Source organism: Calliphora vicina, chromosome 4 (assembly GCF_958450345.1).
Source record: "Calliphora vicina chromosome 4, idCalVici1.1, whole genome shotgun sequence".
In the NCBI taxonomy this organism is placed as follows: domain Eukaryota; kingdom Metazoa; phylum Arthropoda; class Insecta; order Diptera; family Calliphoridae; genus Calliphora; species Calliphora vicina.
In genome coordinates, this window is record NC_088783.1 from 103,498,623 (window position 1) to 103,523,452 (window position 24,830).

At 30.4% G+C, this 24,830-nt stretch overlaps 3 protein-coding genes across 3 annotated transcripts; all 3 read right to left on the bottom strand.

Annotated features, from left to right (window-relative positions):
* Window positions 1-433: 433 nt before the first annotated feature.
* LOC135957918 (general odorant-binding protein 28a-like) lies at window positions 434-4,958 on the bottom strand. Its single transcript, XM_065508760.1, has 5 exons — window positions 4,798-4,958; window positions 1,164-1,233; window positions 994-1,082; window positions 792-925; window positions 434-716 (listed from the first exon to the last, which is right to left on the bottom strand). The coding sequence occupies exons 1-5, from the start codon at window positions 4,849-4,851 to the stop codon at window positions 632-634; spliced, it is 432 nt and encodes a 143-aa protein (XP_065364832.1). The 5' UTR covers window positions 4,852-4,958; the 3' UTR covers window positions 434-631.
* A 3,268-nt stretch (window positions 4,959-8,226) lies between these two features.
* LOC135957919 (general odorant-binding protein 19d-like) lies at window positions 8,227-12,368 on the bottom strand. Its single transcript, XM_065508762.1, has 5 exons — window positions 12,283-12,368; window positions 8,718-8,787; window positions 8,572-8,660; window positions 8,373-8,506; window positions 8,227-8,311 (listed from the first exon to the last, which is right to left on the bottom strand). Exons 1-5 carry the CDS (start codon window positions 12,334-12,336, stop codon window positions 8,227-8,229), a joined length of 432 nt encoding a protein of 143 aa, XP_065364834.1. The 5' UTR covers window positions 12,337-12,368.
* A 6,577-nt stretch (window positions 12,369-18,945) lies between these two features.
* Window positions 18,946-19,670, bottom strand: LOC135958633 (general odorant-binding protein 28a-like). Its single transcript, XM_065509526.1, has 5 exons — window positions 19,614-19,670; window positions 19,480-19,549; window positions 19,308-19,396; window positions 19,104-19,237; window positions 18,946-19,033 (listed from the first exon to the last, which is right to left on the bottom strand). Exons 1-5 carry the CDS (start codon window positions 19,668-19,670, stop codon window positions 18,946-18,948), a joined length of 438 nt encoding a protein of 145 aa, XP_065365598.1.
* Between the last annotated feature and the right edge of the window lie 5,160 nt (window positions 19,671-24,830).

The following is a 24,830-nucleotide window of genomic DNA, read 5'->3' on the forward strand; positions in this document are numbered from 1 at the left end:
GGGTATATAATATTCGGCACAGTCGAATATAGCTCTCTTACTTGTTTGGAGCTAAATTTGTGTAGATACCTATAGAAATTGAACATTTACGAACGATAAAGTTCTATTTCGGGAGGACATTTGCATGGGGGCTATGTGAAATAATGGACCGATTTCAGCCATGTCAATAGGCTTCGTTCTTGGTGTACATGCCAACTTTGATCGAAATATCTTCAATGTTGCGAACTGTACTTTGCGCAATTGTAATCGACTTAGAAAGTAATTCCGAGTCAATCGGTATTATTTAAGGTAGGTGTTAACTAATATTTTTGAGCATTACAAACATCAGCACAAACGCATAATACCCTCCCCACTATGGTGGTGTAGGGTATAATTATGATTTTGTTATTAAGCCATACCTTACATTTTATGTCAAAAGCTATAAAACTTAATCTTTTTATGTTTTTTTTTATTCACATTTTATTTAGCATGCGCACAATTAAAAATACTTAATGAAACTTCATTTATAGTTCGTTGACACTATAAATTTAAATTCCCAGAAATTGTTAAAGTTAAAAAAGAAATGTCCATTAAACAAAAGCGATTTAAGTCGTTGTTGAGTCAAGCAAGTACGAGACTTAAGGAATGAGTATTAAAGCAAATCTTCAGTAGAGGAGATACCTTTAGATTCAAATTCTTTTTTCAAGCAGCTACCGTATTCTTCAGCAGCTTCGCAACTGAAATGGAAAATGTTATTAAAAAATAAACTTGTTTTCATATACATACATATGTACTCAAAATAAAAAACTTACTGATCATCACTGACTTTTAAGCCCTCACAAGCTTCTATAACCCCAGCAACAAGCTCCTTTTTGTCATCATCCTTAACAAGAGATTTAGACAATTCTATGGCTGCATCCTTAAGCATTTTACCATCATCGCTCATCTGTAGTAGAAATGTAATGAAATTTTATTATGTTATAAAGATAATTAGAAATAGAAAATTACACTTACCACACCGAATTTCTTTAGAGCACAAGCACGCATACATTTACCCTCTTTGGTATCGGCTGGTTGATGTTTAATCATGGCTTCAAAATCGGCTGTATTTAAATTTTAAAATTAGTTTAAAGAAACAGTTAGAATTTGTGATAGTGTACATAATTGCAAAGTATTGTATTTACCATCGGATGCACCAGTCTCTTCTTTACAGCCAGTGGCAATGGCAATTGCTTCCACTTTGGTTAATTGAGCCTTAAAAAAAATTGAGTTTATTAATAAAATGTTTATAATCGTTATAAAATTGCAGATAATTTTGAATTATAATAACATAAAAAAATAACATGTCGGACTAAAAAAAATGTTTACTGAAAACTATAGATTTTAAGAACTAGATATATCCAGTAGGTTGTTTTTTCGTATTATGAGAGTTGCGGTTCGAATAAGTGTGACACTTAAACTTCAAAGCTGAAAATTTGAGTAAAATCAGATAATATTATAGGGCCCATACACAACACCATCATTATTGAGCAATGAAGTTATTGTGCAATTAAGTTTGAAGCACACATTACTCCAGCATGCTGGTACAAAATTAATTTTTTACCAAAAATTGTGTGGAAAAGTTTGTAATGAATAATGATAAACAAAAACGAAAAATGATCAAAAAAAAACGTGTTTGGATGAAGAAATTGCTAGAAAACAAAGGAGAACTAGGACACACTAAACTTCTAAAAGAAGATGGTACATTTTTCTTCTCTGGAACATTCCTGATCTTCCAAAAATGGAGTTTATCGTAATACCACAACGAAGACTCCAAAACATCATCTGTTCCTGCAGTATTCGAAAAACGTTGATTTTTTTACCATTCTTGCTCTTGGCCCACCTCTTTCAATTGTTCTACCATTTTATTGTAGCATTGGTTTTTTAATTCATAGGCAAGGCATTGTTTTATAAACTTCGAAAAATTCTCCCCAAAATATTTTTTTCTTTGGCATTCATATTTATTTTTTTTTATTTTTTGATGTTTATGTCTTGACGATTTAAATTTTATGATCTAATTTTACAACACACGATTCAATCATGCTGGTTCAATCAAAAAAATATCAAACTATTTTTGATAAAGCACCAGCAGCTGGTACAATCACACTACAAGCTCATACACGATCAATCAGCTGGAACAATCACTTGATTGCACAATCATGATGGTGTTGTGTATGGGCCCTATTAATCTATGCCATATCAACTCCGAAGTTTGGAAATACGTCATTTTCTTTTGGTTACAAAATTACATACATAAGTTTCGAAAAAAACTAATAATTCGAAAACTTTTAAACAACAACAGTTCTTTAAAAATATTTGATGCAAATTTATATAAATTTTCTGAACCATTCGAATGCATTCCAATAAACAATTCAGCAAGAATTAATTCGTTGTCTTAATTCCTAAATACTTCAAACGTATTGAATTCATTCCTTAGAGAATTCATTCAAGTTTTTTGTAATTCAAATCCACTACAAAATAGCTGAATAAAATGTACAGAATGATTATATCTTTAATTCAAATCTATTACAAATGGGTTTAAGTAAATTTTTAAAACTAAAACATTCAATAAAGAAAAAATATTTTAATTGAATTGAATGGATTAGATTTGAATTAACACAAATTTAATCATTTAAAGGATGAATGAATTCAGTTATGAATTGATTCAACAATAAATGAATTCAATTCAAATAAAAGCCTATGAATGAAGTTCAAGAATTAGTTTTTTGTCAAAGAATTAGTTTTTTGTATGTTGGAAATTCCAACTTGTAATAATATCTTTTAATTTTTATACCCTACACCACCATGGTATTATGCAACGAAAATAATAGTCCAACACCACCCCAGTATACCGATCGACTCAGAATCTGCTATTTCAGAGTCGATTAAACTTAGAGTTTTTCACTGTAATTCCTGGGACGCGAAATCTTGGGAATTCCTCAAATGTTTCAATCCCGGGAAATTGTCCGGAATTCCCGGGAACTATTCCTTAGATTTATGTGATGGTTTTTGAACTTGACTTTTTCTAAAATAAGCTTAAAGATCCAAAACATGCAGAAGATTCACACAATAAAAAAGATTTTACCCAAATAGACCAATAACAAGTTCATTATTCAAATTATTCCAAAAACTCGTGAATGTTCAGGGCTGTCACAGAATTCTATTCCGATCGAAAGTGGAATTATTGTAGTATTTTGCTTTTTCACAAAGAGTAAAACGTAAATTTTTGGAATAGAACCAACTTTCGTGGAATTGAATTTAGTTTAATATTATTGGGTTTTCTTAAATTTTTAATTAATATCTTTACTTAATTTTTGATATAATAAGCAAAACTTTGCCAAATCAATATAAAAAAAATAATAATTTGCGGATTTTTTATTTGCATCTAATTATATTTTAAAACCAAAGACCTTTTTAGATTTTTTTGAATAATTTGTTCTAGGCGGGAATTACCGACATCCCGGGAAATTGCAAAATCTATCCCGATTTCCCGGGAAATGAAAAAGTGCGGGAAATGAAAAACTCTTTCAAAGTATAGGTAGCAATTTTGAAGATATTTCGATCAAATTTATTTCAGTCCAAGGATGAAACCTATTGAAACTAACTGAAACTTCCCAAAAAATCCAAATTTTTGCATTTTTTCGAATTTCACCCTTAAAGTCCACAATTGGTCCGAGGTTGGTAAAAAAATAATATGAATGATTTGTAGAATGTAGAATGTAGAATGCCAGCTTTGTACATATTTTAGAACACTTAGCTTAAATTCAAAATTGGCGTTTAAAGATATGTATCATTGTAGAGATACATTTCAAATAAATATTAAAATATTATAATTTTTTCTAGGAAACAAATAGAAATAGTGGTTTTCGGGGAAAAAAAACGAAAATTCAACATTTCCAAAATCAATAATTTTCGGACTCGCTTCAAAGATATTCCTTTGAATCTTTTCTCATATGAATTTTTTTATTTATTCCTCCATATTCTGAACTTTATAAAAATTGTAACAAAATGTTTTTAATAACAATTTCCATACAAATGTTGTCAAACTTTCAGTTTTGTTATAATTTTGTCACTGTCATAAAGTTCCAAATACGGGAATCGTCTAACTAACAGAAAATTTTAATGAAATCGGTTATAAATTGTGTCCGATACTGTAATCGTACCAAGATATGGTGAACATTTTTAATTTGAATTTTCTAATGTGTATAACTCTCTAATTATGAGAGATAAATAGCTCAAGAAATAGGCCTAAATGAGGGCTTTTAAATTGGCATACGTTTTTAAAAATTTGTGACAGCACTGCTCCTCAGTGATCTGTTGGGTCCAGAATCGAATCAGGCAGTTAGATATGGTAGATTTAGTTCCGAAACATTTTGATTCCGCCTGTAACCCTTTTTAGAAATCTTTTGATCAAATGTCAGTAGTACTGACTCAGTATCATTTGAGTAATATAGAAAATATAAAAACTGTGTTTTTTACTTGATAATTCATAAATTTTCGATCAATTCTTTTTATTTTTTAAGCCAATTAATTCATTTGTAAAAAATCATTAAAAATTGTATCGTTATAGATTTTACAACCGTCATTTAACTGTCAAACGATCACACTACACTTGTGTTATGACATTCGTGATGGATTGAAATTGATCATAATTTTCTGTTTTAACAGTAATGCATTAGATATCAAACCAGATATTTGGCACATTTTAGAAAAAATATTGATATCGAGATTGCGATTTAATTATTATTCAACTAGTATGAATTTGTATCCTTTATTTACCCGTATATTACAAGCGGCCAAAACTAAAACTGTAAACACTACAAGGAATTTCATCTTTATAATTTTTTTAAAAAACTTTTTGACACGGAGTACAAACTTAACAATGAACTTCTTTATTGCAACTTTTAACAATAAATGAACTAATATTGCACAAATTTCCAAAGTTTATTTATATCTACTTGAATTGATCAATTTAAAAGCTGAAAAATGAATTTATAATAAAATAATTTAACTTTTTTCTTTTTGTTTTGTTTTTTTTTATTATAAATTCTCATTTTGAGGTATTAATTTAATTGCTTGAGAAATTGCTTATAAGAAAATAAACAATTAACTTTTCCACAACAAAAAAAATTAATACAATAATAATGAAAATAAAAACAAATACATATCAATTAGATTTCAATTTTCAACTTTAACAATATGAGTGACGCTTAATGACACCTACAAAACATTAGAGGTAAGTATAATCTGTCACTCGTAAATCGTGGTTATTTTGTAGCTTAAAGTTGAATTATTTTTAAAACAAACATGCCACATTAGTTAATGTATTGATCGGTCCCTGCTGACTATGAGTGACGATCACTGATCTAGAGGTACCGATCGGGGTTACTTTAACTAGCCTTTACAGATAAGACAACTGGACAACAATCTGCTAAACCTATTAATTGCTTTAATTTCACAGTGCAACACGAACATTACGTGATAAAAGGCCAAAAAACAGACCCATGTCTCCTAGTTTTGCCCAAAGTCATGCACTTTTTTTATGGGCCCCCAAAGATTTGGGAGCTCGGTGTAATTTTTGCAAAAAATTATAATTTTCTCAGGCTTATATCTTGCAAACAATTCGGAATTTTGATTTAATCTCTGAGGCAAAGTTGTAGCCCTTGTCATAAAGAACAAAAATTGTGAATATACAAAATCAAAAAAACTTCATCTTCAAGATCAAAATCGCAAAAAACTTTAAAAAATTCTATATTTTTAACCATTTTCCCCTATTCAGGTCCATAGGTAGCAAACCGTTCAAAATTCAAGGAAACAATCAAGTACAAAAATGTACCTAAGATCTCAATAAACAACTTTCTAGAACATATGAATTTCCTAGGAATGATTCTTAAAACCGTTTAGATAGGTCAATATAAGTTAGTAAGAAAAAACTAAAGGAATTAAGTGTTTTGAGCCATATTATTATTATAAACTAAAGCATACTTTTAGGCAGCTTTAAAAAAAATCATTTCTAAATTTATATCGAATTTTTTTAAGTTTTTTGCGATTTTGATATTGAAGATGAGTTTTTTTTGATTTTATGTGTTCACAATTTTTGTTCTTTATGACAAGAGATACAGCTTTGCCTCAGAGAGTAAATCAAAATTTCGAACTGTTTGCAAGATATGAGCCTGAGAAAATTATCACTTTTTTGCAAAAATGACACTAAAAATTACACACTTAGGCCAATCATGAATAAAAAATCAGCGGGAGTTTTTTTCGCTTTTCCTATTTTTATACCCTTCACCATCCTGAGAAGGATATATATAAGTTTGCATTCCATTTGTAATTTCCACAATATAATTTTCCGACCCTATAAGGTATACAGATTCTGGATCCTTATAGATAGCGGAGTCGATTAAGCCATGTCCGTCTGTCTGTCTGTTGAAATCAATATTCTGAAGACCCCAGATATCTTCGGGATCCAAATCTTCAATAATTCTGTCAGACATGCTTTTGGGAAGTTTCACATTTAAAATCAGCAAAATCGGTTTACAAATGGCTGATATATGAGGAAAGACCAGGACCACCTCGATTTTTTACCTATTTTTGACCTGGATTACTAATTCATTAATATTGACAATATGGATATCTAAACCTTTGCAAGGACGTAAATAAGACCATGGTAAGTTGGTCCTACAGTGGGTAAAAATCGGAAAAAAATTTTTAATCCGAATTTTTTTTCCCAAAAAAAAATTAAAAAAACCAAATTTTTTTTTTTTAATTTAAGAAAAATTAAAATATTTTAAAATTTAGAAATACAAAAATTTTTTTTTAAAATTTAAAAAAAAAATAACAATTTGACTAAAATTTTTTTTCCAAAAAATTAAAAATACCACTTTGGAAAAAGAATAAATTTTATTTACTTAAAAATATTTAAAATTTGTATTTTGAAGTATAATTTGGTGAAGGGTATATAAGATTCGGCACAGTCGGATATAGCTCCCTTACTTGTTTGACCTATATCTGGATTACTAAGTCATTAATATAGACAATATGGATATCTAATGATAGATATGTCAAATACCTTTGCAACGACGTATATAAGACCATAGTAAGTTGGACCTACAATGGGTCAAAATCGGAAAAAATATTTTTTAACCTGAATTTTTTTTTCACCGAAAAATTTTAAAATAACAATTCGAAAATTTGTTTTCCAAAAAATTAAAAAAAAAACTTTGGAAAAAATAATTTTTGTTTAACTAAAAATATTTAAAATTTGTATTTTGGAGTGTAATTTGGTGAAGGGTATATTAGATTCGGCACAGCCGAATATAGCTCTCTTACTTGTTAACACTGAATTTGAATAGGAAAAATGGGAAAATGTGAAAAACTTTCGCGCATTTTTTATTCATGATTGGGCTGACAGTGTTCTAAAACTACTCGTTGTGCCAGGATCAGATGTATGCTACCTGCATATCAAGTAAAATGTACTTATGTTATTATGAACCTTCTACACGTAACTAAGGTGTAATCAAAATTATTGGTAATTAAATTTTAAGTTTTCGCTGTCTAGTAACTACGAAACATAACAATAGTTAATAAATAAAACGAATATTTTACTTCACATGTTGTTAAAATTACTAATTGGGATAGGAAATTACAAACAGTCAATTTTGATCGATTTTTCTGATATTCTGCAATTAAATAATAAACAAATCTCTTAATAACTGGCAAATTATTTCAGTTAATAATAAAGCTTGTCTTTATAGCTGGTATTATTTGAGAATAAGTTAAGCAAAAATTGGATTGCAATTATCATTCATAAATAAAATAAAAAAAACTATGTCACGAATTTCTATTTATTTTAAAATTATTTTTACACTTTTATAATGTTTAGTTACATTAAATCATTCCCTATCATTTTTAATTCAATAGAAGACCTAATATTTATTTGAGTTTGACCGAATATTCACATTCGGCCGCCTTAAAGACGAGATGTACTACAACATTTTTTATTTAGCTATATTTTTTATTAATGATTTTTTCATATGCATACACTTACAAAATACTTAATAATACTTTGCAGATACATGGTTTGTTGACACTAATTGAATCTAAGTTCCCAGAATTTTTTTAAAGTTAAAAAGAAATGTCCATTACACAAAAGCAATTCATGTCGCTGAGTCGTTCAAGTTGCAGACTTAAGAAGTGAGCGAGTATTTATTAAACTAAATCTTCATCAGGGGAGATACCTTTAGCTTCAAATTCATTTCTCCAGCACTGTCCATATTCTTCAGCAGCTTCGCAGCTGATAACAGAAAATATTATTAAATAGAGAACTTAAATTTAAATCTAGATTAAATACTTACTGATCATCACTAACTTCCAGTTGGTCACAGGTTTCAACTATATCAGCCATAAGCGCTTTTTTCTCCTCATCCTTAATCAAAGATTCTGATAATTCCAGTGCAACATCTTTAACTAATTTACCCTCATCACTTAACTAAAATTTTATAAAATATATACAATATCGTAATAAAAATTAGTTATCGAATAGAATATACTTACCACACCGAATTTCTTTAAAGCACAAGCATGCATACATTTCCCTTCTTGACTCACGGCTGGTTGATGTGAAACCATGGCCTCAAAATCGTCTGTAATTTTCAGAATTATTTTTAAATGTATTTTGGTCGCTTTTTTTATTTATTTACCATCTGAGGCACCAGCTTCTTCTTTACAGCCAGTTGCAATGGCAATTGCTTCCTCTTTGGTTAACTCAGCCTTAAAAAATAAATTTTTAATTATAATATTGTAAAAAATTCTTTAAACCTTGCATTGAATACAAGAAATTTAGTAATTATAGATTTTATTTCATGTAAAAAATATATTTCTTTGCTTCAATTTGTTATTATAATTCCGAAACTACTGAGCCGATTGAAACGCAATACATTTGTTAAATTTTGTACATAGCATGGGGAAAATGTTTTCAAAATTCAATCAATCGAAAGAAGAACTCAATTTTATGTATGTATATCAAACAAAAAAGTAAAATTTTGTGAAAATGAGCGAATTCACGTAATTGTGAATAAATTCGAAAAGAATCAATCGATTTTTATGATCGATATCTCATTTAGTTGGCGTTATATTTGGGTTTGCGATAAAGCAATAAACCTTAACAATTTCTGCCGTTTTCGATTTTTCATGATTTTTTTAAAACACAAAAATTTGCTATTTTCAAGTTAAAAATAAATTTGTTGCTTCAATTTATTATTATAACTCCGAAACTACTGAGCCGATTAAAACGCAATATATAAACATATTAAAGGTTATGTAAATTGAAACTTTTTTAAGTCTACTTCATTAATATCGGACTAACCCTTTTGGAGTTATCATAAATTATGTGGAGAAACATCTACAAAAATTCCCAATTTTAGAAAAAAAAATTTAAAAAAAAAAATTCCATAGAATTTAAAATTTCGACCATATTTTTACATCCGCAAAAATTCGCAATTTCAGAAAAAAAAATTTTTAAAAAACTTTTCCATATAATTTAAAATTTGGACCATATTTGTACTACTGGAACCATCAAAATTGTGTAGTGGTTTAAAAAGCCTCTAAAATTTTTTTGAATTTGTTGCCCTGTGTTATCTTTGAATTATTATCTATTTCTAAAATTGATTTACAATCAAATTTCAAAACTTTATATGAGACAAAAGAGTTGTGCAGTCGTGAAGATTTTCGCGCCAATATCCGAATTAATTCGCTTTGATGTAGGCAGTAGTATTTCTGAAATTGTTTAGATATTTAGTTATGGTTTTCAAAATCATCTATTGTATCATATAACATTGACGATGTTCAGGAAAATATTACTGTTGCTTGAAAATCTTTATAAAAAGCTTCGATCTAAGGCAATGTACACTACCCACAACTGGTTACCACAGACACTTTGCAAATAACCCCGAACAACATATTAAAATAAAACTAAAAGCATGGAAACATAATAACTGTGGTCATGTCATAGTAAATATGGATATTCCTGTTGATTGAGCAGCACCTGAACCCGGTTTCAATCCAAGTTTTGTATCGAATGAAGCTAAGAAATCTTGAAAGATGATTTTGTATATCTGAAATGCTGATTCAACGCTATAAAAGGAAATCATTTTTGCACCGAATCATTACTTGCGATGAAAAATGGATCCATTCTGATAACCCGAAGCGAAAGAAATCGTACGTGAAACCCGGCCAACCATCCGAATCGACACCAAAGGCAAATATCCATGGAGATAAGTTAATGCTCTATAATTGGTGAGACCAAAAGGGTCCTATTTATTCTGAGCTGCTGAAATCTGGCCAGACCATAACAGGGAACCTGCAACATTGGCCGAATAACACTCAGAATATGCGGTCAGACATAAAACCGTAATATTCCATCATGCCAACGGTATTCCACATGTTGCATTACCTGCTAAAAACTATTTAGAAAGAAGTAGTTGGGAAGTTTTGCCTCACCCGTGTCCAGACCATGTCCGTCCGACTACTATTTGTTTCGATCGATGCAGAACGCTCTCTCTGGGATACGCTTTACTTTGGACTAGATTATAGCTAACAATAGGCAATACTTAATTTTACACTAGGTTCGCTCCTTGTTTAATAGGTGCTTCACCGCTGGGTAGAACGTTATATATGCACTTTTAAAGCCAACGTAGTTGATAGCCTGTATGGTTATTTAGTGCTTATAGAAACTAACCGCTAACAGTTCCCCTCAGTATGTTAGGTGCCTAGTCCGCGAATGCCGTCACTGTGTGAGATGGTCCGTTATTACGTGCACACTCGTGGGAACAAAATTGAAGACCGGAAGTTAATTGAAAAGTATTTAGTAGGAGGAGTGGGTACAGAAATGATGAAAAGATAGCTGGAGTTGCAGATACGGTTTTCAGGGAAGAAGGGGTATCCGTATCATGCCAGGATAATGGAGTATGAAATGCTGGTTTAGATTTTAGATGTGGACGGTCTTCTGTGATTTTCGAGAGACTCTATTGGTGAACCGAGTACCATTCAAAAGTTCAAGGAGGTGGCCCTGCTCTCCGACGAGGAGCTAGATATCACTGTAACAGTCAGAATCCAAAAGAGTCGATCGTTAGAAGATCGCCCACATGGCATTGAGAGCATGAAGCTAGTTCGGCAGGTCGCTGTGGAGGAGTTTCCAAATGCCCCTCCTCGTAATATTTTGAATAACAGCCAAATGAAGGAAGAGGAAGCTAGGAGCGGAACCTGGAAATCTCTAGCTTATCTGGTTAAGATGGAGAAGAGATATCCGGCTTCGTTTACCTCAAAGTAGAAGTATTTTCTCAAAATACATTGGCAGGACTTAGCTAAATTCGAAAGAATTTACGGTCCTGTAACTGCAGTTTTGGGTTGGTCCTCTTCTGGGGAGTGTCATGTAGATGCTGACGTCGATTTTTAAAATCGTAGGATATCATTACAGTATCGATGATAAAAACTACATTACATTTCGGTTATTAAACTATTTTTTATATTCAAATGCTTCCAATTTCCATTCACACATTACTAAAGAATCGATTATTTCAGATCTGTAAAGCAGGTGATCTCGTGACCTCAACATGCACCTAATAGAAGTAATTGGTACCGCAGGCTGGATATTTAAATTAAAAATTTCTCAATTTCATTTAAATTTTTCTGAATTTCAATTGCAATATTCTCAACTTCTTCAACTTCATATTCCCAATTTAATTTAGAATTTTCTAAATATCGGGAATATTGTTCTCAATTTCAATTAAAAATTATGTGTATATATAGTCAAACACATTCGAAATTTAAAGCCATGCCATCTCATAAGTAATTTAGATTTTTTGTACTCCAAACACGTTTTCGATACGGACTATGAAAACGTATTCCACCTTCCGCAGAATGTCATCCAAATATTTATCGAAATATCACATGAAAGTTTTGGATGTGTTACCTTAACTTAAGCCAATATTATTCGAGGAATAAATTTAATATCACGGGATATCGGGCAGATGTGTACAGAGGAGATATTGAGGACTCGAATGACATTGCTACGATGACATAATATCCCTTGTTGGGAGGACGACGAAGAAGAGAAAGCCTTCATTAAAACAACAAGACGACTTGAAACAATGTTAACCAAACAAGTTAAGGCAAACAATTTCGAATTAATTACTTTATTTATAAATTTTAATTCCACCAAAATAATTTATTTTAAAATTTATTTATGCATTTGTATCCTTTATTTACCCGTATACTACAAGCGGCCAAAATCAAATATGCAAACACAATAAGGAACTTCATTTTTAATACTTTTTCTATTCACAGAACTTTTTTATTGCTACTTTAAGTGTTAAACTAATATTGAAGAAATCGTATAATTTTATTTATACTTATATGATTTAATGAACTTTAAAAATTCAAATCAAAAAATTAAATTATAATCAAAATATTTGTCATGTTTCACGAATCAATTTAATTGCTTGAGAATTTTCTTATAAGAAAATTTATACAAAATAAACAATTAAATTTTCCACACAAGAGATAAAATAAACAATGAAAATTGATATCAACTAAGCAGTTTTTAATTATGAGCTTTAACCAAGGTTGATCACCGATTCGAAACGGTTAAAGGCAAACGGTAACCCACATTAACACGAAGTCTGGTTAGGTGCTAACTAATAGTTATACTGTCGTTTAAAATTATTTTTCTATGAAAAATGTCAGTATAACTATTAGTTAACACTTAACCAGACTTCGTGTTAATGGGGGTTAGTCGGATTATTTCGACTAACAAATAATAAATCTGCCATTTCTAACCGGCGCACAGTTTCTCATTCTGAAAACCGTGACAAAAATCAAAAATTGAACTATAATATTTTGTGGAAATACCAAAACCGTTCTTAAATCGGGTAAAACTTTTGGTTGTTAGAGCCGCTCGAAGTTGGTAATTGTTAAGGCTGAAGATTTAATTTTAATTTTTTTTTCGATAAAAACTTTAGTTTTCAAATGAAAATGCTTGCTAAAGTTTACAATTGATTATTGTTTTTTTTTTGATTTTATTGAAAAAGTGTGTTTATTTGTTTTTAAATCCAACAAAAGCATTTGCCGGTTTTTTTCATTTGTAGGCACAGTTTTTCAGACAAGCTTTATTTTAGAGTTGTTGCCATTTTTAAACTACTATTATTTTCAAACAAAATAATACGGTCTAATTAAAGGAAATAAACAACAATTTTTAAAAGGTAACAAAGTAACAATACATACATTTTTGACAGAAAAGTTTTAAAATCAACAACAAATATTTTATTAGCTTTTTTAAATTTGTAAATTTAACTGTAGTGGAAAATATCAGATATACATATTAAATATCAACGTGTAGGAAATTGTGTTGGCTTTTCAAAAATTTATAAACTATTTAAAAATTAAAAAATTTATAGACGATTTTTTAAAGAAATATGGAAATAATTTTTTTTTTGGGAAATTTTAATTTTTAAAAATGCAGTAAAAGTCGTTTTATGAATAGTTTTAAATTTTACAGTTATATAAAAATTTTTAAGGAATTGTATAGAATCACTTTTTGAGTCGATTTTACAATGTCCGTCCATCTGGCTGTCTGTCCGGCTGTCCATGTAAACCTTGTGTTCAAAGTACAGGTCGGAATTAGTTCTATAAAATTTGGTACATAAAATTTTTTGGCCCAAGGACGAAGCCTGAAACTGTCTAAAATCGGCCCATTATTTCACCTAGCCCCAATACAAATTTCTTTCCGATATTGATCTTTATCGGTCATAAATGTTTAATTCATATACATAGGTATCCACACAAATTTCACTCCAAAAAGTTGTATATGTATATAAGGAAATCATGTCACCTAATTTTACGATGATCGGTCTATAATAAGTCATAGCTTCCATATAAGGTCCGCTTCCAATCACTTTAACGAGAATAAATCTCTCGAAAATTTTGGTATACACATAAAATTCATATAGGCGTAAATCACATGACCTAATCTCATGGCGATCGGTCCATAATTTGTCATAATTTATTGAAATTTTTAAATAAAAATCATTTTGCTCATTTACTTAGTGTATGGTATTATATGGGTTTGACCGACCAAATCGGGCGAGAATTGGATCCGCTATTAGGATATAGACTGAGATAAGTAGAAAAAAACTAAAATTTTAATTTTCAAATGCTAATACACTAATACCCCGGTTTGCTTCGCTAATAGGGTCTGGGGAAACGCGATGCAAACCGAAACACGATTTTCCATACATTTGTATTGATTTTCATTTAATTGGTTCCTAGGATTCATAATTTTTGTTGAAAAAATAGATTTTTCAATACAAACATTTTCATATTAACGACGCAAATCGAAGTACTAACGACGCAACTTCGAAACCATGCGACGAAAACTGAAACAAAAACGATGCAAATCGAAGCACTAACGACGCAACTTCGGAGCCATGCAACGCAAACTGGAACAACGTCGACGCAACTTCGAAATCACAGACATTTTAAAAGATGCAACTTCGAAACCAATGCAGAACGAAGCGACTCAAACTGGGGTATTAGTGAATCTCGTAAACTAGCAGAGATTAAATATAAACATAGCAATGTTTCTTGTAGGTTTATTCTTGTAAATTCTAATCTATGCAAATCTTTCATATACCCGGGATGTACCACTTTCACGCATTGCGGCTCCACCCCTTTTAATGTTTAAAATTCAGCTACTCCTCTATAGCCGTGGGATAGTTTATTAAAATCTGACAAGCCGTTTAGAAGATAATAATTTATTTCCACTTTTTTATACCCTCCAACAAAAATTAATTAAAGACAAAAACCAAACCATCCACTCCAGATGACGCCATGGCACCCCAAACCATAACTTTGCCTCCACCAAGTTTGACTGTAGGTATAATATTCTTTGGATCATGAGCAGTGCTTGGTTTTCTCTAAACTTTGGATCGGACATCACTTACGAAAATATTACACTTATTTTCGTCGGTAAATATAATACGTTTCCAAAAATCCATACCCTTGTCCATATGAGCTTTAGCAAACTCAGGCTGAAATCAGTGGTTTTTTGCGTGCTGTTCTGCTATTAAATCCATTGTCATGTAAAATGTTTATAATTGTTCGTGGAGTAACAATGTTATTGGAACATTTTTCGATCTGTTCCGTCAATTTTGGGTCGATCATTTTCGGATCCTGGTTCACTACATTCAAAATACTGGCAACATCACGTCTCGAAAGCTTCTTAGGTCTGCCAGATCTTGGCTTATTTTCGGTTCTATTGGCGTTATTATAAATTTGTATGATCGTCTGTACAGTAGCCGACTTAATTTTGTTGTCTTAGCAATTTCTCCGTAAGATTTATTTTCCTTTCGGAGATTTACTACCATATTCCGAACTGGAATATGAATCTCTTTCAATTTACCATCTTCAAGGATAAAAATTCAAAAAAATTATTAATTATTACTTTAATAATTGTAATGCTTGTAAATTTAAATAAATCGCCAAAATTAACAGTTATTTCCTTTTCTTTGTTTTTAATATTATATTTTATGTTAGAAGATACTACGTTGTATGTTGATTTTTTTCCGACTAATTATTATGTTTTGCCCCAATAATTTCTATGTTACATTTTTTCATATTCTTTTTTACTTCCAACAGTATTAATTAGAAATACCTTAAACATTGCTATATTTTTTTTTTTAATTTTAGCCACTAATTCTCTAAAACTTCAAAATCGTAGGGTGTATTTAGACCTCATTCCTTGACTGTATATAAGCTTGTCACGGGTTCATAATTATATACAGTTCCTATATAAGAATCACATCCGGAAAATTCATTATTCACATATTTGTGACATAACTCTTTTTCACATGCAAAATTGAGTCAGAACAAAAACATACTTATACTCTTTTTCTTCACTTGTGGTAAATAAGGAAAATGTTGAGCCAATTGGTAATGTTTAAAAATTCTTAGGTATATATTTAGAAGTGATGGAAGATAGATTAACATATTACTGTTGGAGTATCACACGGAAGTGTCCTAATGACCTCCATCTTAGAAAATTCAATAAAAAAAGCTTCTAATCGGTTAAATAATTTAATAAAATCTTGTAAAATCGTTTATTTTCGATTTTTACTCCTGCAATTTCTCGAAAACTACACGTAGCATTGAAAAAATAAGTATACAGTTCGAATCAGGTTATCGAATATACGAATATACTGTGTAATAGTTTGGAAGGTTAATGTAAACATGAAAATAAAGTCAAAAGTAAAATTTATTATACCCTTCACCTTCGTGAGAAGGGTATATATAAGTTTGTCATTCCGTTTGTAATTTCTACATTTTTCATTTCCGACCCTATAAAGTATATATATTCTGGATCCTTATAGATAGCGAAGTCGATTAAGCCATGTCCGTCTGTCTGTCTGTCTGTCTGTCTGTCTGTCCGTCTGTCTGTCTGTTGAAATCAGTTTTCTGAAGACCCCAGATATCTTTGGGATCCAAATCTTCAATAATTCGGTCAGACATGCTTTCGAGAATTTTGCTATTTAAAATCAGCAAAATCGGTCCACAAATGGCTGAGATATGAGGAAAAAACCAAGACAACCTCTATTTTTGACCTATTTTTTACCTATATCTGGATTACTAAGACATTAATATAGACAATATGGATATCTAATGATAGATATTTCAAAGACATTTGCAACGACGTATATAAGACCATAGTAAGTTGGACCTACAATGGGTCAAAATCGGGAAAAAAAATTTTGAACCCGAATTTTTTTTAAAAAAAAAAAAAAATTTAAAAAACAACAATTTAAAAAAAAAAAATTTTTAAATTTAAAAAAAAAAAAATTTTAAAATTTAAAAAAAAAAATTTTAAAATTTAAAAAAAAAAATTTTAAATTTAAAAAAAAAAAAATTAATTTTAAAATAACAATCGAAAAATTTTTTTTTTCAAAAAATTCAAAAAACAACTGGAAAAAAAATTAAATTTTGTTTACCTAAAAATATTTAAAATTTTGAAGTATAATTTGGTGAAGGGTATATAAGATTCGGCACAGCCGAATATAGCACTCTTACTTGTTTTTATTTAGGGTTTTAACCATAGAGAATAGACATGGAGCGGAAACTCTCCTGTCAAAGACCTAACTCAGTTATCAAAAACCTAAGTGCTGAGAATGTATTAGTAGAAAAAACTATGTGAAAACAAAAGCAACACTCGTGTGTGTGATTATTTTGAGTAATTATTTTGTTTGAGTTTTTTTCTAGTTTCCGCTCTATGTTTCTCTATGGTTTTAACTCTAAAATATTAATGTACGTACCATAGAGAAGTATAGAATGACCCAAAAAAAAACTTTTTTCAAGATGTTTTGAATAGGGGAAAACTTTTTAATGGTTAGTGATAGAAAGGAAATATTGGCGCCATCTTGTAAAGCTTAAAATAATGGCTTTTCATCGTGCATGTTTAACCTTCGCTTTACCAATACCCACCCGGGTGACCATTACGGATTTAGTAGTTTAATATTTTTTTTAATTTTGTTTCAATTTAAATGAAATTAAGACTCACTGAACAAATTTTAGAGTTCTGTAGAATTTATTAAAATCATTTTAAACTTCTTATGAGGTTTTTTGGGTTTTTTACAATTTTGTTCGTCGCATATATGCATAAAAGTGCAGTATCACCCGGGTGGGTATTGGTAAACCATGTACATAAAAAAACCTTTGGTAAAGCGAAGGTTAAAAAAACTAAAATTCTTTTTTTATGAGATTTGCACCCCCTGTTGTGGGTTTTTGGAACTATTTGTAAGGATTCAAAAATCATCGTATTAATTATTAATGTGAAATCAGATTTGCAATATATTCAACCATTTTTGCTCTACAGAAAAATGTGCTCAAAATGCGCGTCTTTAGATGCGTTGAACCACCACAAGCAGTAAAAATTTTCGAAAAAAAGGATGCCATTATTTTTATTGACACAAAAACATTCAGAAAAATGATGATACCCGCAAATCAAATTTTTGAAATTAACTCTAATGTACATATATTTACAGAATATATGTATATTGTTTTATTATAAGAGAAAAATTTGTCACGTTATGTCACGTACGATATTAAATTTTATTTATTATAAAATCATGCAAAGATTATTTTTATGTAAATTTGATTGATTATAAAGGAAAAATATTTCGTTTAGTGTAAGAAATTAAAAGAAAACATAACGCCTCTCACGATTCTAAAATTTTCGTATATTTCTACATGTACCTCAAAATGAATTCCGTTTTATGTCACGTACGTATACCCTTATTTCGCTCGATATTTTGGACAACAATGTTTCAAAAGAACTTTTTATTATTTTAAAATATAGTACCCTCTGAATGGAACATAAAGACGAAATTATTTTTCAGATACTCCTATTTTTGCAAAATCTATTTTCCAATCTATAGGCTTACAAATGTCACGTACGATGATATGAAATTGCCCACATGTCTGATACAACAACAACATACATTGACTAGAGTGTATGTATTTTGCAAGAGTTTGGTTTTTGACAACTTACGTCTTAGGTTTTTGACAATTACGTCTCATCTCTATGTTACTCTATGGTACATAAATGTTACGTGTACTTTTGGCTATTACGAAAAATTTTAATTTATCTTCGTTTGCAGTCCATTGTTTTCATCCGAATTTTTGGTAACGATGTGTATTTTCAAAGAAAAAATCTAAGTATAAAACTTAATTATTATATTTTTTTCATATACACACAATTAAAACAACTTGACAAAACTTTGTAAACAAAAGTAGTTTGTTGGACCGTTAAAATTAAAAAAAAATGTCCATTATACAAAAGCAATTAAAGCCAATTAAAGACAATAAGTCTTAAGGAGTGAATATTCATTTAAGTAAATCTTCAGCTGATGTGATGCCTTTAGACTCAGTTTCACTTCTCCAACACCGACCGTATTCTTCAGCAGCTTCGCAGCTGCAAGAAAAATAATATTATTAAAAAAACAAATAAATCATATTTTTAAATTCCAGGCAAAAAAACTTACTGATCATCACTAACTTCTAATTCGTCACAGATATCAATTATACCAGCAACTAGCTCTTTTTGCTCCTCATTCTTTATAAGAGATTTTGAAATTTCCAAGGCTGCATCTTTAAGCAATTTACCCTCGTCGCTCATCTGCAATTGTAGTTTGAATAAAATTTATTGTACCATAATAAAATAATTTGGAAACCAAAATTTAACTTACAATTTCGAATTTTTTTAGAACACAGGCACGCATACATTTGCCCTCTTTGCTCTCGACAGGTTGATGTTTAACAATGGCCTCAAGGTCGGCTGTATTAAAATTGTAAGATAAGGTTAGAAATCTAGTCGGAATTTAAAACGTATGTAGTTTGGAAGTTTTTTGGTTTATTTACCATCTGATGCACCAGCTACATCTTTACAACCTGTTGCAAATGTTATTGCGTCCTCCTTGCTTAATGAAGCCTTAAGAAATTTATAGTATTTCATTAAACAAATTATTTAATTACATATTGTTCCCTTTCTTTACCCCTATAATTTTTAAAGCAGCCAAGATTAAAAATGCAAACACTATAAGGAACTTCATTTTGATTATTTTTTAAATGAACTTCTTTGTTGCAACTTTTAAGGTTAAATGAATGATATTGACAAACAACTGAATTTTATTAGTACTTACATGATTTGATCTGTTCAAAAAATCTAAAATTTAATAAAATTATAATTTCTATTTTAAATTCATTTGTTTATCAGTTTAATTACATGAGAATGTGATTATATGAAAGTGAAATACAAAGAATTCTAAGAGGAATGAATTCAAAACATTTAAAGTACAAAGGAATTAAGTCTATGAATTAGTATATAATGAATTCATTAATGGAATGGTTAAGAGATCAAATTTATTACGATTTCAAAAACAGAATTAAAAATTAATTCTTTCGAACCTTTGATTCTAATGTATTTTCCAAAATATTATGTCCTCCTGCACGATTTTCTTGTACATCATTTTGAAATCGGACCAGTAGTTCAGAATAGACAGATGTATTATCACTTTTCTTCTGATTGACCCCACTATGATGGATTTGAATGGAATTATCAAGGTTTTTGACAAGCATATGGTAGAAGACTATAAATGGAGTGTCGTGAGGGAAACAAAAATAATATTTACAAAAACAGAATATCACTGTTCATTATTATTTAAATTTTAATGGTTAGTATTAGTTTTTTTTAATAAATATCCCCAACAATTTGACAACCTGGATTTTTTCAATATTTTTCCAGAAGGTAGACGGTTTAAAATAACATATTTGTTTCACATAATGAATAAAAACCTAGTAAACTAATGTAACTCTTAATAGGAATATTTAATTCTCACGTTGTTAATGTGATTAATTGGGAAAATACATTGCATGCAGTAAATTTTTTATTAATTTTTTGATATTGTGCTATCAATTTTTATAAAAAAGTTACATTACTCATTGACTAACTAATCATTAAGGTAGGATCACACGATTGCCGCAATGAACCAATTTAATACAAATTTTATTGTGCTGAATTGGGGCCCAATAAAGAAATTGTCCCAATCAAATTCTCTGCAGTCACATGATTGCTTCATTTTATATAAATTTGATTGTCGTAAATTGGCGCAAAGCGATTTAGTGGCAATAATTGTCGCATTTCAGTCACACGATTGTTCTAGTTTACGGCAACTCAGAGAAACAGCTGTTGTGCTAGATGTTAAATTTTGTTTTGTTTACATAAATGTAAAACCAATCTATTTTTGAAAAAAATATTTGTTAAATAAAAAAAGAAAATTGCGTCGGCCTTAATTATCATATAAAAAAATTAATAAAGAAATGTTAAAAGATGTATGTGGGTCAGAGAGTGGCTCACAAAAACAATATTTCATTTACAAAAATTAATATTGGCGCTAATTGTCTTCTTTGATTGCCGCACTAGAACACAATAAATATTGGTGTATTTTTAACTTTTTTATTGGTGCATGTTGCCTATCAAGCATTCACATGATTGCCGTACCAGGGTTGCATTTGATTGGGCCAAATAAGCACAATATTGTTGTGGTTTGACATATGAGCCAATAAGTTGTGAAATCACACGATTGACGTATAAAATAGACCAATAATTGGTGCATTGAGGCAATCGTGTGATCCTACCTTTAAATTCAGATTGTAGGTTCAGTTCTTCAGTTAACTGTTGGGTATAAAAAGGGTTAACTTTGGTACCATTATTTTTTGCTATGTCGAATGATATAAACGCACCGCCAATATAGTACGAACTGATCCACAGGGCGGTCCTATGGGGGCTCAAAGTAGGGTATCTACGACATGTACAATTTTTAAACATGTGAAATTTTTTTGTTTCCCATCGTATTTCAAATATTTCTATATTTTTGGAAAGCGCTCGGCTAGGTCTTGAAAAAATATGCTTGAAATTTTAAAATTTTGCCAAAATTTTGTTAGTTAGACATCTAAATTACAAATAACACACAAAAGATTTCAAAGCAATATCAATTATGGATCCAAAAATAAACGATTTTCAATTTATATATTCAAAAAATAATTTATTTTAGCTGTTTCTGGCCGAAATGGTGACTTAATTCTTTTTTTATTAAAAATACACTTTCTTTAAGAATATATAACAATTTAATATTTTTCTGTAAGGTATCTTTATGGAAAACACACTGGTATAAAAAACATGTCCTATTTTTCGAATATGTCGCCTCTACACCCTTCGGTTTTTTTTTATCAAATTTTAAACATTGGGCCATAAAATCCCAAAGCTGGGATCAGAAAACGGAAAGACTCTTTTGAAGCCCTGATGTGTTCCCTGTTTATCCCCAAAGTATTTTCACAGCCCCGAAGAAAATGTGGACCCTATGGGCAAAATTGTAAAAATACCATTTTTGGGATTTTCGCTCCAATTTTTAGGAATTGCGGGATTCCCTTTGACCTTTTGACAAGTTTTGTTAATAAATAAAGATTTGATTAGATATTACATATTTATTGAGTTTCTAAAACTAAAATATGTATCAAAATTTGAATAGGAATGCAAATATTATGAATAATTTGATCCACATTTATTCCGAACTAATCCCTATCGGACCAGCCGTTTAGAAACGCCAGATTTATTTCCAAAAAATTTCGATTCTGCTCCACTGTGCGTTAGAGAAAAAACATGCATTTGTATATAAATCCGCCCCTTAGTGATCACAACACACTACTACACTCGGCCAGCACACAAGAAATCGGCAACCACAAACGGTCCCGTAAAAATCGTAAATCGTGTCCGCCTTTGTCTATTTTTACTGGTTCTGATTTGCCTGTTCGGCACGTAATAAACTTTTCGCCCACATTGAAAGTGGAATTACATTTGTCGCGTGTTGCAACATCAGTTACGTATGTTCCTCTCTGGTAAAGCAATTAGGATTACCCACATCTAAGAAGGGAAAGGATGGATTTGGTCGTCTTACCATAGAGTCTCTATATGACCGGTACCCGAAAATGTGTATTTCCGCGAGGGTTACTGAAATTGTAGGAAACTGTTCCGGATGCTATTAGGGAATATTTTGCTAAATTGGAACTTGCCGATCCTTCTTTTAATCATTTCGCAAAGGTTACACTCGTTTTAGGACCCGAAATTAATCCAACAATTTTGAAAACCCGTATTTCTTCGGGTCCGGAACTTCCGATGGTCCAGTTCACCATATTCGGGTGGGTAATTTGTGGGTCATCTCCTTTTTGATCTTTATGGCCTAACTACTACATCAGTTTCATAGATCGGCGAGGTCCTTACTGGTCCATTTATTTTGCTATGAAAAACTGAAATCGAAGGGGTCCTCCATGGCCCGCTCTTAATAATGTATCTTGCAAGGTAATGTTTAAGTACACATTAATAAATTTCTCACTTTTACCCAGTTTAACAGTATTTGGTTTGTTGGGTTAATACTAGTTAGTAGTTTAGTCTACTCCTGTTTTTATACTTCTTTGAGAGGAGTTTCTACACCAAAAACTAATTAGTAAAACCGTTCACGGTACTTAAATATTGTCTAAAGGTAATACCATATCTACAAGTAATAAATAAATTAGATCTTTTCTCAACTTAATAATTTGAAGAAAAACTATTTTTATACCCTTCACCATCATGAGAAGGGTATATATAAGTTTGTCATTCCGTTTGTAATTTCTACATTTTTCATTTCCGACCCTATAAAATATATATATTCTGGATCCTTATAGATAGCGGAGTCGATTAAGCCATGTCCGTCTGTCTGTTGAAATCAATTTTCTGAAGACCCCAGATATCTTCGGGATCCAATAATTATGTAAGACATGCTTTCGAGAAGTTTGCTATATAAAATCGGCAAAATGGCTGAGAATGAGGAAAAAACCAGGACAATCTCAATTTTTGATCTATATCTGGATTACTAAGTTATTAATATAGACAATATGGATATCTAATGATAGATATTTCAAAGACCTTTGCAACGACGTTGGACCTACAATGGGTCAAAATCGGAAAAAATATTTTTTAACCCTATTTTTCTTTAAAAAAAACTGCAAAAAAAATAATTTTTTCCTATAATTTGAGTATAATTTTTTGAAGGGTATATAAGATTCGGTTTTTATTCCTTTCTTTTACATAAATTTCCGCTGCGCAAACACAGACAACAGACAGCAAGGGTTAGGAGCATCATTGTTAAGGTTATATCCATTTAGTTCAAGGGTCGAGTTAATCGTCGTAATGGGTAGAAACAGATTTCAAACGGTTTCATTATATTCATAATCCAATTCAGGGACGTTCAGTGGAAGCAAAGAGTTGTATCTTGCTCAATACATCACTTGTCGGATCGAGTGGATTGCACAGGCGATCAGCAAAGTTCATAATTCATCTGAACAATATGAATTTATATCCATTGAAAAATTATTTTATGCGGTTGTGTCTAAAATATGGAATTTAATGTGTCATCATAGCCACTCTATAGTATTGATGTGGTAACCTGTTTCCAGATCCAGTGTAACATTCTTTGTTTAGGCTTCCGTAAGAAATATGCTACATTTTTAGATTTTGTTTATAATGCTACTAAGAAAATGTAACAAATTTTTGCTCATTATACTTTAGTCTCTTAAAACCAAGACCATACAGAGTATGCGAGAAATATAGGGCAATTCACATCAGCCTAATGCTGTTGGAGAACGAGGATTGCAGTAAGAGGCATTATGTTCTCATTAAAGATTTATCACGGTACGTTAAAATATTTAATACATTTTTTTAATTATTTATATATATTTAAAATTTTATATTTTGTTCTTCAGATTTTTGAGATCATCTTTAAGCAATAGCAAAAACAGCATTCACTTTAGCATGACGTGTCTTACTTACTCCAAAGATCCAGAAATGTCAACAAGACATAAAGATGGATGATCCGAAATGGTTACTACAATGCCGGCGTATCTTCGTATATAGAATTCAAAAATAGCATTAATAATTTAGAAGTGCCATTCGTTGTCTACGCAGACTTCGAATGTCTATTACAAAAAATTAATAGTAGGATTAGCTCTAAGACACTAAATGAACAGAAACACATCCCCTATTCATTTAGTTATTATATTAAGTGTAGTTATAATGATAGATATTCAAAATCATTCACTTATAGTGGATTAGATAGCCCCCAAGTATTTGTCAGGGAATTGTTGAAAGACACAAAAGAAATTTTCAAAAATTATTTAAA